Below are 17164 nucleotides of genomic sequence, written 5' to 3'. Positions count from 1 at the left end.
GGAACCTTTGGATTTGGAAAAATCATATTGTTTTGACTAAAGTTGGTGTTGTGTTGGTTTTTTGCTTACCAATACTTCCAAATTAAGAATAAATCTGTTTTTAATTTTGTATACTCTAAGGTTCAAATTATAGAGCTAGTTAGGGAAATGACGTAAATCGTCCAGTTTATTAAAAAAAGAGATAAACCTTCCATAGGGGAAGTCATTGGGAAAATGTATACTTTTTTTACATTAGAATGGGGACAAATTCCATATTTGACCAAAAACCCATACTGAGCACTGAATATTAGGGAGTTAATAACTAAGATTGACAGTTATGGAATTGTGTATTTTGTTTCAGTGGAACAGTGGTAAGATCAAGAAGTTGGGCTGGTCGTACACGGAGGAGTTGCTGTGTGTGCAGGATGATGGGACTGTCCTGGTCTACGATCTCTCACTGAACTTCCTCAGACAGTTCTCCATGGGACAGGTGCAGGCATTGACTTCTCACAAGCAATAAAGATAGGCTGTTTAATAGTATTAACTGGCTCAGTAACCGGCCATGTAAATGAGTATTTCACAATCCATGAAATTTGTGATAAAAGAAAGAGCAAACTGTCCCTGTTTTATGATAAATTAGATAGATCACCAAATTACAACACATTTATTAATTAACCCTTTCCCACTCAGAAGCAAAGTGAAATTGGCTATGTGCAAACAGCATAAAACCAGAACAGCTTGTAAGTAACTCGCAGTCTGATAAGGTTTTATACTGTTTGCTGCTCATCAGTATCAAAGGGATGGAAATGTAAGCTTAAAATCTTGAATCTAGTAAGAAAGGTCTTCAATTCAATATAACTTTCAAAGGGACTACAAATGCCTTAGAATACATATCTTAGTGGTAAAGGGTGAACTGTTAATTGTTTCAAGTACCAAATATTAATTGTTAGGGTTATAAAATTGCATATTTTGTTCAAATTACATGTACTATATTGTTTCTACTGGTATTTATTTTTTTGTTTAAAATCAAATATTAAATTTGTCACAAGTTTACTTGCAAGGTGATTTCCAGACAATAAATATATTAAGCAAAAACACACTGTATAGTAAAGATAAAATGATCATTTAAAAGAATAGTATTTCGAAGCCAAAACTATGAAACTGTACCTTTTATCCCTTTAACCTCGCAGATAGGAACTTTGACGTGTTTATGGTCCCTTAGAAAATGAAATTTAATTTAAGACCTTTCTTACAAGATAAAAGTTGTACAGCCTTCATTTCCAACCCTTAGATACTAATGAGCAGAAAATAGCATAAAACCCAACAGACTGTGAGTTACATGAAGGCTGTTCTGGTTTTATGATGCTTAGCTATTTTCACTTGGCTTCTGAGTGGGAAAGGGGTAACATAAGATTTTTGTTAACCAGGAAACGAAGGAGACCAAGGTGCATGATGTGAGGATATTTAGCAGCTACAAGGGCACAGGGATTGCCGTCCTCACCACCTCATATCGTATCTTCATTGTCAACAGCATTGATGATCTCCGGATACGTAAACTAGAGATCCCAGGTTGGGGTTTAGTAGTTTTTGCTCTGAAATATAAAAATAATGACTATCTGTTTTGTAATTGCCTTTGTATAGCAATTTTTAAAGAATATTTTAATTATGAAATTTTGGGATAGATGGGCAATTTGTTACCCTATTCGGAATCCCTCGGTGTGTTAGTATTTGGGATGAGAAGTTACAGTCTTTAAAAGAAAATCCTAGTATTGGGAATATTGTTTTGTTCTGACAAATTTGCAGCTTGTTTTAGCCTAATATTGCATGAATTGGTGTCCTGGTTGTGGACCATACCTTGTCACATGGGGTTGAAACCTAGGTCACATGGTCAAATTTAAGATAAAGCCTGTGAACACAAGAGGTTGCATTTTTTGCCCAATCTTAATGAAACTTGGTCATAATGTTTGTACCAACGATATCTTAATCGAGTCTGAAACTGTGTCCAAGGTTTGAAAAAGTACTTCACTAGGTTGAATTATTTTTTTAGAACACTCTTGAGGTCACATAGATATCCCAATCTTCTTGAAACTTGGTCACAAGACTTGTCCCAATTATGTCCTAAATGAGATGGAAACTGGGTCATGTGGCGTCCTAAGCTAATTCACTAGTTAAATTATAAGAGAAGCTTGTTAACGCTCTAGAAGTGACGTTTGTTTTTGAAATGTTCTAGTATTTTGCTCTGAATATTTGTTGTGATGATTTCTCAGATGAGAGAGATATGGTTCTTGTCCATTGAAAAACATGGCTTCCATGAGGCAGAGAAGTTTCCCTTATGAAAACTCAATATGTCACATTTTTTACCCACTCTTTGTGAAACTTGCTTAAAACATGAAACAATTTATGTTTCTGAACTGAGTATAAAATACATGTTGTTGTTTTTTAAAAACGTTACAGCCAGGTGTTGGAGTCAATTATCCTTGTAAATCTTTTTAGCTCACCTGATTGCTCAGGTGAGCTTTTGTGACCAGTCTTTGTCTGTCGTCTGTCTGTCCATCGTCCACATTTGGTTTGTAAACACTCTAGAGACCACATTTCTTGTCCGATCTTCATGAAACTTGGTCAGGAGATTTGTCCCAATGATACCTCGATCGAGTTTGAAACTGGGTCATGCTGGGTCAAAAACTAGGTCACTAGGTAAAATAAAAGAAAAACCTTGTTAACACTGTAGAAGTCACATTTAATGCCGAATCTTCATGTAACTTTGTCAAAATGTTTGTCTTAATGATATGTTGGTTGAGTTCAAAAGTGGTTCCCGTCCGTTGAAAAACATGGCCGCCAGTGGGTGGGGCAGTTTTCCTTATTTGGCTTTAGAGAAACCTTGTAAACACTCTAAAGGCCACATTTCTTGTCCAATCTTCATTGACTTGGACAGAAAATTTATCCCAATGATACTTCGATCGAGTTCGAAACTGGGTCATGCTGGGTCAAAAACTAGGTCAAAAAAAAGAAAAACCATCTTAACACTGTAGAAGGCACATGTCATGCCCAATCTTCATGTATCTTTGTCAAAATGTTTGTCTTAATGATATGTTGGTTGAGTTCAAAAGTGGTTCCGGTCTGATGAAAAACATGGCTGCCAGTGGGCGGGGCAGTTTTCCTTATCTGGCTATAGAGAAACCTTTTAAACACTCTAGAGGCCACATTTCTTGTCCGATCTTAATGAAACTTGGTCAGAAGATATGTCCCAATAATGCCTCAATCCAGTTTGAAACTGGGTCATGCTGGGTCAAAAACTAGGTCATTAGGTCAAAAAAAAGAAAAACCTTGTAAACACTGTATAAGTCACATTTCATGCCCAATCTTCATGTAACTTTGTCAAAATGTTTGTCTTAATGATATGTTGGTTGATTTCAAAAATGGTTCCAGTCTGATGAAAAACATGGCCGCCAGTGGTCGGGGCAGTTTTCCTTATTTGGCTGTAGAAAAACCTTGTAAACACTCTAGAGGCCACATTTCTAGGTCCAAATCTTACAAAAAACTTGTAAACACATGTAGAATAAGCATTACTTGCAAATGTTTTCATTGCAAAAAACTCATGCAAATGGCAAGTACTTAATCAGAATAAATCATATGCTCACACTGCAAAAGTAAACAGAAGAGAACCAATCTAATATGCTCTAGAGAACTGAATTTTCAACTACCTGTAAGCAGTGAACAAGACCTTGTAAAAAAAGGTGAGCTAACTAGGGCCATCTTGGCCCTCTTGTTTTTTAACCTTGTGAACAGCACCAGCTGAAAACAGCTCCTGTCAGGTGTCAGGTGAGCGCCTTAGGGCCTTTGGTCCTCAAGTTATGATAAATTCACAGAATGATTCTCATTTATGTGTCCTTTGTCTTTAGGTGAGGCATCAGTGTACAATTGAAACATTTCTTGTTTTTAGTTACTTAAACTTAACCCATTCCCTTAGAAAATCCATTTTAATTAAAACCATTTCTTACTAGTTTCAAGTTTTAAAGGCTTCATTTTAAACCCTTAGTTACTGATGAGCAGCAAGCATCAAAAAAAAACCTGCCTGGGCTTTTATTTACTAGCAGGTAGTTCTGGTTTTTATACTGGTTACATAATGCCATTTGCACTTTCCTTCTGTGCGGGAAAAGGGATTACCGGAATAAACCTCCTTCGGAAGAAACCCCCTTCCCTAAAAACGGCATAGCGGAACAAACCCCCTTTTCATATTTTGCATACACAGAACAAACCCCCTTCCATAGCGGAAGAAACCCCCTTCCCTAAAAACGCAATAGCGGAACAAACCCCCTTCAAGTTTTTAGACAGGCGGAATAACCCCCCTTCCGAAGTGGTATCCAAAATCCATTATCAAAGTGTTATGCGCATCTAGCAGCATATGCTATGTTTTAAACTTTATGAGTGTGTATCGCAACCGTTTTTTATTTTTTGGTGTTTTCACTGCATATATACTAATACTTGTAAATGCAGCATCCACAAATCAAAACAATATCCAGGAAAGAGAAAATAATGCATTGGAATATAAACCATACTTTCGCTCTGACAATTGACGAAATGACTAGATGTACGACGTGAATCTTAATTTACTTTAAGTGCAGATTCATTCATACGACAAACAGACACAATTTTGTTATACGGATAATTTCGGGACATTACGGGACAGTATATTGACATGTTAATTCTTTTCTTTACAGCTTCAACTCAATTCAACAGTGAAAAAAGCGCATAAAATCACTTTGAATGAATGTGTACTGGCCTTTTGTTCACAAGTTGTTAATGATACACATTAAATATTCAAGCTGTGAATCTCAATTCGACGGTGAAAAACGCGCAAAATATCACTTTAAAAGAAGGTGTGAAAAACTGATTAAAGGAGTGTACCGGTCGTTAGTTCACAAGTTGTTAATTCCTCTGTTTAATTAAATTTTTTCCAAACTGCTTTGTGCTGATTAAAGAAGTGTACCGGCAGTTTGTTAACAGCTTGAAAATGTTTAGATGGTCGTGTGAATTTTACTTGCATTCGTTAAACTGAGATTATAAGAGTTTTATATGTGTTAAATTGTACTATATAGATAAAAAAATGTTACAATGACCCAAAATAGGCAAGATTTTTTTTTTACATTGAAGACGAATTTAATAAAATGCAGCAACGACAAATTAGCGCCCTGCGCCGATCGTGACGACGATATTACGTACATATTTTCCTACAATAACCAAAGCATTCGTCTTTTTATTAGGATCTGAGTTACTGTTCCTGTCTCATAAGAATAGCTAGCGTATTTACAAAATATTTTACAAAAACGTGCATATTCTTTCTTTATGGAAGGGGGTTTGTTCCGCTATGGAAGGGGGTTAATTCCGCTATGGAAGGGGGTTAATTCAGCATACGCAAAACTAGCGAGGGGGTTTATTCCGCATATGCAAAATATGAAAGGGAGTTTGTTCCGCTATGCCGTTTTTTGGGAAGGGGGTTTCTTCCGAAGGGGGTTTCTTCTGTAAACTGGGAAAAGGTTTATGCCTCAGAGATGGAAAGGGTTAATAATTACTGAAAGGTCATGAAAATACCTGCAAGTGAGCGTGGGTTTCAGGTGCTGACTCCGCCCCCACTGCCTGGGACATCATCACCATGGACGGCCAGTCACAGGCGCTTGTTGCCAAGAGAAATGAGCTATACCTCGTGGACCATGGTGGCCAGTATCAGAAACAGGTTAGGCTCAAAATGTCTGTCTTATGAACAAGCGCGGCTCTTCTTTCTTGGTAAAACAAGTACTGCTTTCCTTGCTTGTTTATAGAAATATTACCAAAACATTGATAAAAATCCCTGCATAATATGTTATTTTCACTTACAGGATATTGACCTATCCCAGACTGAAGAGGCTATTGTAGACATGGCCATCTCCATAAACAACCGCTATATAGCTCTGTTCTCTGAGAAACAGGTCATATGGATAGGCACAGCTGATTTCAAGGTATACATCTGAGGGAAATCTTACTTAAAGCATTAATGAGCTGAGCTCCAGGAAAACGGGGTATAATGCATGTGCGTAAAGTGTCGTCCTGGATTTGCGTGTGCATACACAATCAGAGAGGACACTTTCCGCTTTAATGGAATTTTTTGTTAAAAAGAGGTTCTTATAAATGAAAATCAAGTTTACGCAAAATGTGTCGTCCCTGATTAGCCTGTGTTGTTTGCACAGACTAATCTTGGGAGACACTTTAAGCACATGCATTTAGTGTGTACTGTGTATAAAGCTAACATGAAACTACCTTATCTTCATGCAGACAAAGAATACAATCAGTATTGCAAAAAGAAGTCCCAAATCCTAGCACAGCTTAATGAAATATTGTTCTTATTTCTGTTTCAATAATGTTGATCTGGTCATGTTATTGTAGCCCAGCCAGAAAAATCCCAATCACATTGGGGATTGAACCCGGGACCACCCAGCTCCAAATCAGGCAGACACTACTGCGTCCCTATAAAAGCTAGCTCACATAGCAAGCCAGTATAGGTTCTCCTTAAACAGAATCCTGCTTCATTATAATGGAAATAATTTGTGTAGTTATCAAGTTGGTCAGCCAATTAACATCTCTCTAATTTTCTGATGTTTGGTTATTTAACCCCAAAGCTTGTGCCCTCATACTTCAATTCATACACTTCGCAAAATCAGAATTTTTGTAAATTATAAACAATTACTGTGTGTTTTAATTCACGCATATACAAAGTCTGCAATAGTTGTTTATGACCTTATAAACCATTCCCTTGTCACGTGGTTAAATTCATAAGCATAAACAGTCAACAACTGTTGTTTATTGTCTTATAAACCATTTCCTTGTGGTTTAATTCACAAGCATAAAAAGTCCACAATTGTTGTTTATTATCTTATAAACAATTCCCTTGTGGTTTTATAAAAAGTCTATATTGGTTTTTTTATTATATCTTTTTGATTAGTTTATTTTATACACATCAAATGTCCAGAATCATTATTTCTCATCTTATAAACAATGCTTATTTTAAAATAATTAATGATAACATATAAATTATCAAATATGAAAACAGAAAGAGAAACTAGAGCAAAAATTATAGTCCAATTGTAAACATGGGCACTAAGTATTAAGGTCATAATTTAGTTTTAAAAGAATTACACAAAATATAATTATTCATTTTTATAATTTTCTTCACCTCAACTTGTATTAGATTTTAGTTTAGTATATTCTGAACCTATGACATGGCACAATCCATAGAAAAAAATCATGCTTGAAAATACCTTTTAATTTTTGATACAGTTTTGCTGGCTTTATACGAGCATTTATTATTGTTACATTTTCTTTTCAGAAAAAATGTGATTTTAAACCGAAAACATCTAAGAAACCAACACAACTTGTATGGTGAGTGAACAGGATAATTGCATAATAGAATTTGAATCAGTTTTGAAGTTATGTAAAAGATAAAGTGTTTAATATAGAAGGTCAGAGAGACTGGGTGCTTGACTTTAGGAAAAGAGCATTTTGCGTGGGGAAAGTTTTATAAAAAAGATAAAAAAGATTTTTAGATTAAGCTTTTTATTGTGTCAGTATTTCCTGTCATGTTATGTATAATTATACCTCAATCAACTTATTTTCCAGAAACCTAAATCTGTAGGCAATTACTCTGATCTGATGCAGATCTGATTTAATTTAATTGCTGTCATAAACTTTGAGATTTGTGCTGGTAAATTACGTGCCTAATTTAACCATTTTCAAAACATGTAGACTAGTTCTGGTCTGTTAGAATCTAGATCTGGGAATATTTCGAGGTATGCTTCAATTTTCAATTAACCATCAATCCATGGCATTTATGATATTTCATCATTGAATGCAAACATTGGTCTTATGCCATATACGGCAAGCGTAGCTTCAGACCAGCCTCTGTATTCAGGCAGTCTGGTCCTTAGCTTCCTTGTCCGTTGATGAGACAACGAAACCTTGTGTGACTTTATAGAGGACAGGGCAAATACGCAGGCTTTCTGGAGCTAAGCTGGTGGCATATGGCATAAGACAAATTCAGGCATGACTGCCTTTTTAGCAGGGAGACCTAACCCTTTACGGCTGAGATACACATTGTGACACATTTGTACAACATTATAAATTTAAATTTAATGGATGACCTTTCTTAAAAAAAAATTTAAAGGCTGAATTTCCAACCCTTAGATACTGATGAGCATCACACAGCATAAAACCTGAACAAACTGTGTGTTATCCTAAGGCTGTTCTGGTTTTATTCTGGTTGCTTATAGCCATTTTCACTTTGCTTCAGGGTGGGAAAGAGTTGATCAATGTGTTCATATTGCAGGTGTGGCTCTGGTGCAGTGGTGGCCCTGTGGGACAAGCTGATGCTGGTCATTGGCCGTGATCAACAGTACTTCTAGTATCCTTTGCAATATTCAGCCTCGTCTGGGAAAACTGGGCTGAATGCATGTGTGCAAAGTGTCGTCCCAGAAGAGCCTTTGCAGTTTGCATAGGCTAATCAGGGACAATACTTTTGCAGCTGAACTGGATTTTTGTTGAGAAGAGACTATCTATAATTGAATAATTCAACAAAAGGGGAACATTTTGTCTCTGATTATCCTGTGCAGACTGCACAGGCTAGTCTGGGACGACACGTTATGCACATGCTTTATGCCAAGTGTCAGCACTCTCTTCTCTTTGAATGCATTTAGTCATTGTATCACAGAGAAGTTTTATTGTCAGCATTGGTGGCAGTTTCTGTTTGTGTAGAGAACTTAAGAGTTTTTTATGCAATTATTATTTTGATAGTTAATTGTAGTTCAGCGCTTTACCAACTCAGCTAACAGGCTGCCATTAATAGTAGTTCAGGGCTCAACCACCTGAGCAAGCTGACCATTATTATGTTACTTTGGATATATTTATTTATTATGTATTAAAGTTCATGATTTTTTTAATTTAATTAAGCTTTATTGTATTTTTTCAATCATTTGCACTCAAATATGAATATTCCTATGATGCATTACATTGCTTACCTTAACCTGCTGTTAGTTTTAACAACGATGCTGCCGTACATCTGGTGGAGGAAGAAGATGGAGTTCGGATTGTGGGACGGGACAGTGTGGAGTTTCTTCGCAAAGTACCACGTAAGGCATATAGAAAGTACCACATAAGGGGTATACAAAGTACCACGTAAGGGGTATACAAAGTACCACATAAGCCATATACAAAGTGCCATGTAAGGCGTATACAAAGTGGAATGTAAGGCATATACAAAGTGCCTTGTAAGGCGTATACAAAGTGCTATGTAAGGCATATGCAAAGTGCCGAGTAAGACATATACAAAGTGCCACGTAAGCCATATACAAAGTGCCACGTAAGCCATATACAAAGTGCAATGTAAGGTGTATACAAAGTGCCATGTAAGCCATATACAAAGTGCCATTTAAGGCATATACAAAGTGCCATGTGAGGCATATGCAAAATGTCACAAAAGTCACTTACAATGTGCTGTGTAATGGGTATACAAAGTGCCATGTAAGGCATATCTATACAAAGTGCCACGTAAGGTATATACAAAGTGTCATGTAAGGCATTTACAAAGTGCCACATAAGGCATATACAAAGTGTCATGTAAGCCATATACAAAGTGCCACATAAGGTGTATACAAAGTGCCATGTAAGGCGTGTACAAAGTGTCAAGTAAGGCATATACAAAGTGATACATAAGAGGTAAACAAAGTGCCACGTAAGGCGTATACCAAGTGCCACGTAAGGCATATACAAAGTGCCATGTAAGGGGTAAACAAAGTGCCACCTAAGGCGTATACCAAGTGCCATGTAAGGCATATACAAAGAGCCATGTAATAAATATACAAAGTGCCACATTATTAGTATACAAAGTGCCATGTAGTTGTAAACAAACTGCAACAAAAATGTAACTAAAAAAATAAAAGCATGTACAAAATGCCAAATGAGGCATGCATAATGTGCCAAGTGAGGCATATACAAAGTTACACATAAGGTGTGTATAAAGTGCCATGTAGTGCGTTTAAAAACCTCAGGCACTATTTATCTGCCATGTAATGTATATGAAAAGTGCCAGGTAAGGCATATTCAAAGTGCCATATAATGTATATGCAAAGTGCCATTTAAAGGCTTATACAAATAGTCATTGTTATACATAGTATGTATACAAAGTGCCATGTTAGGCATATGCTAAGTGCCATGTTAGGCATATACAAAGTGCCACTGTTATATGTATACAAAGTGTCACATAAGATAATAACAAAGTGCAATCCAAGGCATATACTAAGTGCCAGGCAATGCCTATACAAAGTGCTAGGTAAGGCGTATAAAAAGTGCCATGTCAGCATATAGGAAGTGGCCAAGTAATACATAAACAAAGCGCCACATAATTCATGTGTAAATGGCAAAATAAGTGCAAGGTAATGCGTAGACAAATTGCAACATAAAGAATAAACAATTTACCGAAAAATGCCTATATAAAGTGCCATTGTAATGCAATTTTTTTCACAAGATGGGTTAACAGTCATGTAATGCATGTACAAAGTGCCATTTAAGGTGTAAGTTCCATGTAAACAGTATCAAAGCAAAAACCCTAATATTTATTCAAAAATAAATAAAATGGGGGAGGGGAAAGTTGAGTGAACTTGAACAAACATATTTTATGCCTTACTCTATTTATTTCATTAATATTGTTTTATTTAAAAAAAATCAACCAATAGGCCTTTGCTTTAGTGGTTAAATAGCCATATATTGAAAGGTAGATTTTTGGCCCAAAACAATGTATATCTATTTTAATTCTATTATGATGTAACATATAGTTTTAAAACAAACAATTTCTGCTGCTCTTTGTACCAGGATTTCTTTTTGTATTGTTTTTGTATAGTTAAATAAATGCCAATTGTGTATAGTTGTTTATATCACAGTATTTAAATCCACAAACATGGGTTGTCTGATTTTTTGGGTTGGTGTTTATTTTTGCAGAGGTGACAGAGCAGATTTTTAAGATTGCATCAATGGAGCCAGGAGCCATGCTTTTTGAGGCTTCAAGAGAGTTTGATGTAAGTTATTAAAATATACTTCAAGATACTCCACTTCTGATTGTCATTATAGGAGCTTCATTCTGGGGACACCAGGCATAATGCATGTGGATAAAGTATGATCCCTGATTAGCCTGCACAATCTCCACAGGCTATTTAAGGACAACACTTGACACTCTAAGTAAATTGTTGCTTAGAAGAGACTTACTTTAAACAAAAAAATCCATAAAAGCATAAAATGTTGTTCCTGATTAACCTGTGCGAACTTAACAGGCAAATATGGGAAGGCACTTTAAACACATGCTTTAAGCTCAGTTTACCTAGAACAATCCTCATATGAGCTGTGCCATGCAAAAAAGGGTCTTATGACATATGCTTTTCGGTATAAGAGACTACGAAACCTTGAATTAATTTACTAAATTTTTAGAGGATTTTGAAGCGCCTGACTAGGTTGGTCTAGATTTAAGATTTTAGCGTGGCTCAAATTATGAAGAATTGCCTGAGCTGTGTTCCTAAACCCTATTTCAAGGATAAAAGATCAATATTTAATTGTGCACCATGGGACCCTCTCGGGATTTGATCATTATTCACTTTCATAATGCAAAAACAGTATTTAGCTGGTTTTAACAAAAACTTAAGAAATGGGAAAAAATACAGTAAGCGTCTCCAGTTGTTTGGATAAAAAATCAAACCTCAGTCTCTATCCTGGGCTTAATACATGTTCATTAAGAGTCCTACCAGATTAGCCTGTATGTTCTGCACAGCCTAATCTGGGGCAAAACTTTCCGCATAGACTGGACTTTTGTTTAAATGAGACTTACTTTGAACAAAAAATTCCATACAAGCTCAGTGTCATCCCTGATTAGCCTGTGTGGACTGCACAGGCTAATCTGGGATGACAACACAAAAACATTAAGCCCAGTTTTTTCCAGAAAGAGGCTCAAATTGACTGTGTTCTATCTCCTTGTACAGAAACAGAGTCAGCGTGCAGACGAGTACATTCGCACTGTGAAGGACCAACTAGAGACGGCGGTCTCCCAGTGCATACAGGCCGCCGGTCATGAGTATGAACCTTCCAAGCAACGCAGGCTCCTCAAGGTAGAATTGTTACTCTGGCACAATATTCAAAATATTAGTTTCACTCTGGGAAAATGGGCTTAACGCATGTTCGTAAAGTGTTGTCTCAGATTAGCCTTTGCAGTCTGCATAAGCTAATCAGGGACAGCCCTTTCCGCGGTTATGCTATTTCGGGTTTAGAAGAAGTATTCACAAAATCTAGTATAGGCAGAAAGTGTTGTCCAGACTTAGCATGTGCAGACTGCTCAAGCTAATCTGTTACAACATTTTACACACATGAATCAAGCCCCGTTTTCCCAATTATCAAGTAGATAAGAGGAATCATTACAAAAGTTTAAACCTGGTAAAAATTAAAAGATATAGATTTGCAAAATTGTATGTTTTCTGCCTTCAAAATTATGCATTACACTGTATTAATCATTAAGAAATATTTACTTGTTTAGAGATTTTAATGTAACGAGAGATGACCATAAAAAAGCATAAGACTTAAGGGCCTAGCAATGCAAACTAAATTTGATCTTAGTTGTAATCTTGCTCAAGATATTATCAGATAACTCAAGATTGTTTGCGCAGGCCGCCACGTTTGGCAAGTGTTTCCTGACAGACTACAACCCTGAGCCGTTTGTGAACATGTGTCAGATGTTACGTGTCCTGAACCAGGTCCGTCAACCACCCATAGGGATACCACTCACATATACACAGTATCCTTGACTAACTGATGACAGTTATACAATGTCTATGCATTTAACATTTTATGCCTCAGTTGTTACAAAATTAAACCATTGTCTTTTCCTTTTGCATAATATGAGGGTAGATATAACAAATGTTTTTGCTCATGGACTAAATGTAACTGTGTAATTAAAAATCTTGAGACCCATTATGCAAAATGAAAGTGTTGGAAATTAGTCTGTTGGCAAGTACCAGCATATTGACACAGATTTGAGCCACGCTCTGTGGAAAGGGGTTTTAATGCATGTGCATTTAGTGCCGTAAAAGTTAAGCCTGTGCAGTCTGCACAGGCTAATCAGGGACAATAGTTTCCACCTAAATTAAAGTTTTTCTAAAAAGAGACGCTGTGATGTGTTGTCCCTTATTAGCCTGTGGGAACTGAACATGCAAATCTGGAACTACATTTACGTACATGGTTTAAACCCTTTTTTCTCAGAGCGAGGCTCATTTATGGTCTGCTCTTTTGGATTCAAAGTATTGTGATTTTTATGCTCCCCCCAATGTTTGGGGGGAGCATATAGTCGCCCCTTCGTCTGTCCGTGTGTGTGTCCGTTCGTCCATGCACAATTTTTGTCCAGGCTATTTCTCAGCAATTGATGACCGGACTTCAATTAAATTTTATGGGAAGCTTTTCTACCAAGAGGAGATGTGCATATTATCAGCCGGTTCTGGTCGGATGATTTTTCACAGAGTTATGGCCCTTTGAAATTTTCTATTAACTGTACATATAGTGCAATTCTTGTCCCCCAACTACTAGACGTTTCCTCTTATCTGAATATATAGTGCAATATTGTGACCAAAAAAAAACTTTGGGGAGCATCACCCGTCTCCGACGGTTTCTTGTTTTTTAATTGTTATAATACATTTTTTCAGTTTTTAAAACTAAGGAAATCAAAATTATTGATCATATTAACATTGATCCTCAATGTAAGCAACATCGACTAACATATCATTAATATTGCTTTTGGTTGCCGGTGTTCATTATTTCCTGAGCCCTAGTTAGGCTGGAGAGGCTGACAATGCCAACCCTGATAGACCGTCTTGTGAACAGGAAGTATTTCTACCTGGCCATCCGGATATGTCAGTACCTGAAACTACCCGAGGCTGAGGGGGCTAGCAGGATCCTGGCACACTGGGCGTGCTATAAGGTGAATCTTGGGTTGACACCAAGATATAGGAATTTAAAATACTTGAGCCTTGCTCTAGGAAAAATTGGCTTAATGCATGGCTTATCAGTGATAACGCTTTGCGCTTTAATGCCTTTTTTTCTGGAGCAATGTTTTACATACTTGCATCAAGCCCATTTTTTCAAAACGAGGCTTATTTGAAAAAATTAAAAAATAGGTATTTTTAAATTATTTTAATTAATATTCCACCAAATCACAAAAACACATTTTCTTTTTATTGTATGCTTACAAATGATTATTTTTGTATTTTTGACACACTGGACAATCTAATTCCCTGTTGGGTGCCCTGAAATGTCATTACAGGTATGTTCAAGGAAAGCTTATCTGTATAATTATATTATTATAAACATGCAATGCAGAGTAGTCACCTTATGGTAAAATTGGGGACCACAATGGGGAACCAAATGTATCTAAAAATAGATCCTGTAAACAATGATTTTCACTGTTACCGGTAATTATCACTGTTTGAAACAGTGAATTATCAGTATTAATTCACATGATTCAATTTCTCTATAAACCACTGGAAAGCATAAAATAAATGGGCCGTTCTCTGTGAAAACAGGGTTTAATGCATGTGCGTAAAGTGTGAATCCAGATTAGCCTGTGCAGTCCAAACAGAGTAATCAGGGAGGACACTTTCTGCTTTCTGATATTTTTCATTTTAAGAATGTTTTGTCTTCGCAAAAATGCAGTTTGGGCGTAAAGTGTCGTCCCTGATTAGCCTGTGCAGACTGCACAGGCTTATCTGGAACGACACTTTACGCACAGGCCTTTGACCCACGTTTCTCAGAGCTAGGCCCAAATTGAGTATCAATTGATGGTCAGTCTGTGTTTGCAGGTCCAGTCAAAGGGGGAGGATGATGAGCAGGTAGCCAGGGCAATAGCAGACAAACTGGGGGACACGCCGGGGGTGTCATACTCGGACGTGGCCAATAAGGCACTCGAGGTCGGCCGCAACGATCTTGCGATCAGGGTATGTTGGACACATTTTCATGTATGGGGCACCTATTATGTCTCATATTATACCTCATATGTCCGCTACAACAATGTCACAATCATGGTTCTTAGGAGTTGGCATTGATCATGTGTCTGATGTTGGTAACAATGATCTAGCCATCAGGGTACCTCGAAGAGGGCATTAACATGTACAAGGCACTTATTATATCTCTTATTTCTCCCTGAGGAAAGATATAAACTGCGCTCTGTGAAAAGGGGGTTTAATGCATGTGCGTCAAGTGTTGTCCTAGATTAGCCTGTGCATCCACACAGACCGATCAAGGACGACACTTTCCACCTTAACTGTATTTTGCTAAGAAGAGACTTTCTTTAAAAATAAAATATCATAAAAGTGGAAAATGTCATCCCTGATTAGCCTGTGCAGACTGCACAGGCTAACCTGTGATGCCACTTAACGCACATGCATTAAACCTTCTTTCCTCAGTGTACAGTTCATATGTTTGTTGGACAGTTCATATGTTTGTTGGCGTCAATGGAAGTATTGAAATGAATGAACACAAACATTGGCATAGAAACATATTCAGTGTTTGTAAAAAAAGACCAGTCATTGTATCTGCACCTTCATATCTGCAAATAGGAAAGAATATTGAGCATTTGACATTGTTTATTTTTAATAGTTTTGCTTCAGAACTAGGGAAAAACTCGATTTTCTGGTAAAATAACATGGATATTGTTCTCTTCTACGAATGAAGGTTTTTTAGCTCACCTGATTGCTCAGGTGAGCTTTTGTGACCGGTCTTTGTCCATCTTCTGTCCGTCCGTTAACATTTGTTCGTAAACACTCTAGAGGCCACATTTATTGTCCGATCTTCATGAAACTTGGTAAGAAGCTTTGTCCCAATAAAATCTCGGTTGAGTATGAAACTGGGTCGTGCAGGGTCAAAAACTAGGTCACTAGGTCAAAAAAAAGAAAAAACTTGTAAACACTGTAGAAGTCACATTTCATGCCCAATCTTCATGTTAATATGTCAAAATGTTTGTCTTAATGATATGTTGGTTGAGTTTAAAAGTGGTTCCAGTCCGTTGAAAAACATGGCCGCCAGTGGGCGGGGCAGTTTTTAACCAGGTTTTCCGAAGGAAAAAACTGGTTATTAGATTGGCGAATGCGGGCGGGCTGGCTGGCTGGCGGGCTGGCTGGCGGGCTGGCGGGCTGGCGGAATAAGCTTGTCCGGGCCATAACTATGTCGTTCATTGTCACATTTTAAAATCATTTGGCACATTTGTTCACCATCATTGGACGGTGTGTCGCGCGAAATAATTACGTCAATATCTCCAAGGTCAAGGTCACACTTTTAGTTCAAAGGTCAAAAATGGCCATAAATGAGCTTGTCCGAGCCATAACTATGTCGTTCATCGTCAGATTTTAAAATCATTTGGCACATTTGTTCACCATCATTGGACAGTGTGTCGCGCGAAATAATTACGTCGATATCTCCAAGGTCAAGGTCACACTTTGAGTTCAAAGGTCAAAAATGGCCATAAATGAGCTTGTCCTGGCCATAACTATGTCATTCATTGTGATATTTTAAAATCATTTGGCACATTTGTTCACCATCATGGGACGGTGTGTCCCACGAAAGAATCACGTCAATATCTCCAATGTCAAGGTCGCCACGACTAAAAATAGATTTAAAAAAAAAAAAAAAATTACAAAGGGGGTTAATTTTTTTTGGTCATTTCAAAAGTTCAGTTTGAGTTTTCTCCCTTAATCAGATTTTTTTTCACAATGAAAACCTGGTTTTGTGACAATTTTGTCCCTTGTCCTTATTTGGCTAAAGAGAAACCTTGTAAACACTCTGGAAGTCACAATTTATGCCCAATCATCATGGAAGTTGGTTAAAGTAACATTACTACTCAAAATCAACAAAAATGTCGTACAATTGTTCGTAAAATAAACTTACCCAGTTAAAAATTAGTGTTTCTTATGGCAATTGCCGAATTTTCCATGCCAGATGTGGTCTGGTAACATAGATGTTTGTAGATACAAATGCTCGTTTTTATTATTGTTTTGCATATATATTCATACGACACATGAACACTAAAATGGTGTTCGTGTGTCGTATGAATAGATATAATCACGGGAATTAATTGTGGCCACAAATA

The 17164-nt window shown here is 37.0% G+C and overlaps 1 protein-coding gene across 1 annotated transcript in view; it reads left to right on the top strand.

Annotated features, from left to right (window-relative positions):
• The window catches only part of LOC127860146 (vacuolar protein sorting-associated protein 16 homolog), a 48906-nt gene that overhangs the window by 12510 nt on the left and 19232 nt on the right, over window positions 1-17164 (top strand). Inside the window, exons 4-15 of the mRNA XM_052398012.1 lie at window positions 341-469; window positions 1407-1548; window positions 5592-5710; window positions 5853-5972; window positions 7337-7389; window positions 8333-8407; window positions 9037-9131; window positions 10996-11072; window positions 12024-12149; window positions 12702-12829; window positions 13861-14005; window positions 14883-15017. Coding sequence (XP_052253972.1) covers window positions 341-469; window positions 1407-1548; window positions 5592-5710; window positions 5853-5972; window positions 7337-7389; window positions 8333-8407; window positions 9037-9131; window positions 10996-11072; window positions 12024-12149; window positions 12702-12829; window positions 13861-14005; window positions 14883-15017 — 1344 coding nt within the window. The remainder of the gene's footprint in view (window positions 1-340; window positions 470-1406; window positions 1549-5591; window positions 5711-5852; window positions 5973-7336; window positions 7390-8332; window positions 8408-9036; window positions 9132-10995; window positions 11073-12023; window positions 12150-12701; window positions 12830-13860; window positions 14006-14882; window positions 15018-17164) is intronic.

The sequence above is a fragment of the Dreissena polymorpha genome, chromosome 15 (genome assembly GCF_020536995.1).
Source record: "Dreissena polymorpha isolate Duluth1 chromosome 15, UMN_Dpol_1.0, whole genome shotgun sequence".
Classification (NCBI taxonomy): domain Eukaryota; kingdom Metazoa; phylum Mollusca; class Bivalvia; order Myida; family Dreissenidae; genus Dreissena; species Dreissena polymorpha.
Note: the sequence above shows the minus strand (reverse complement) of the source record. Positions and strands in the feature narration are given on the sequence as shown.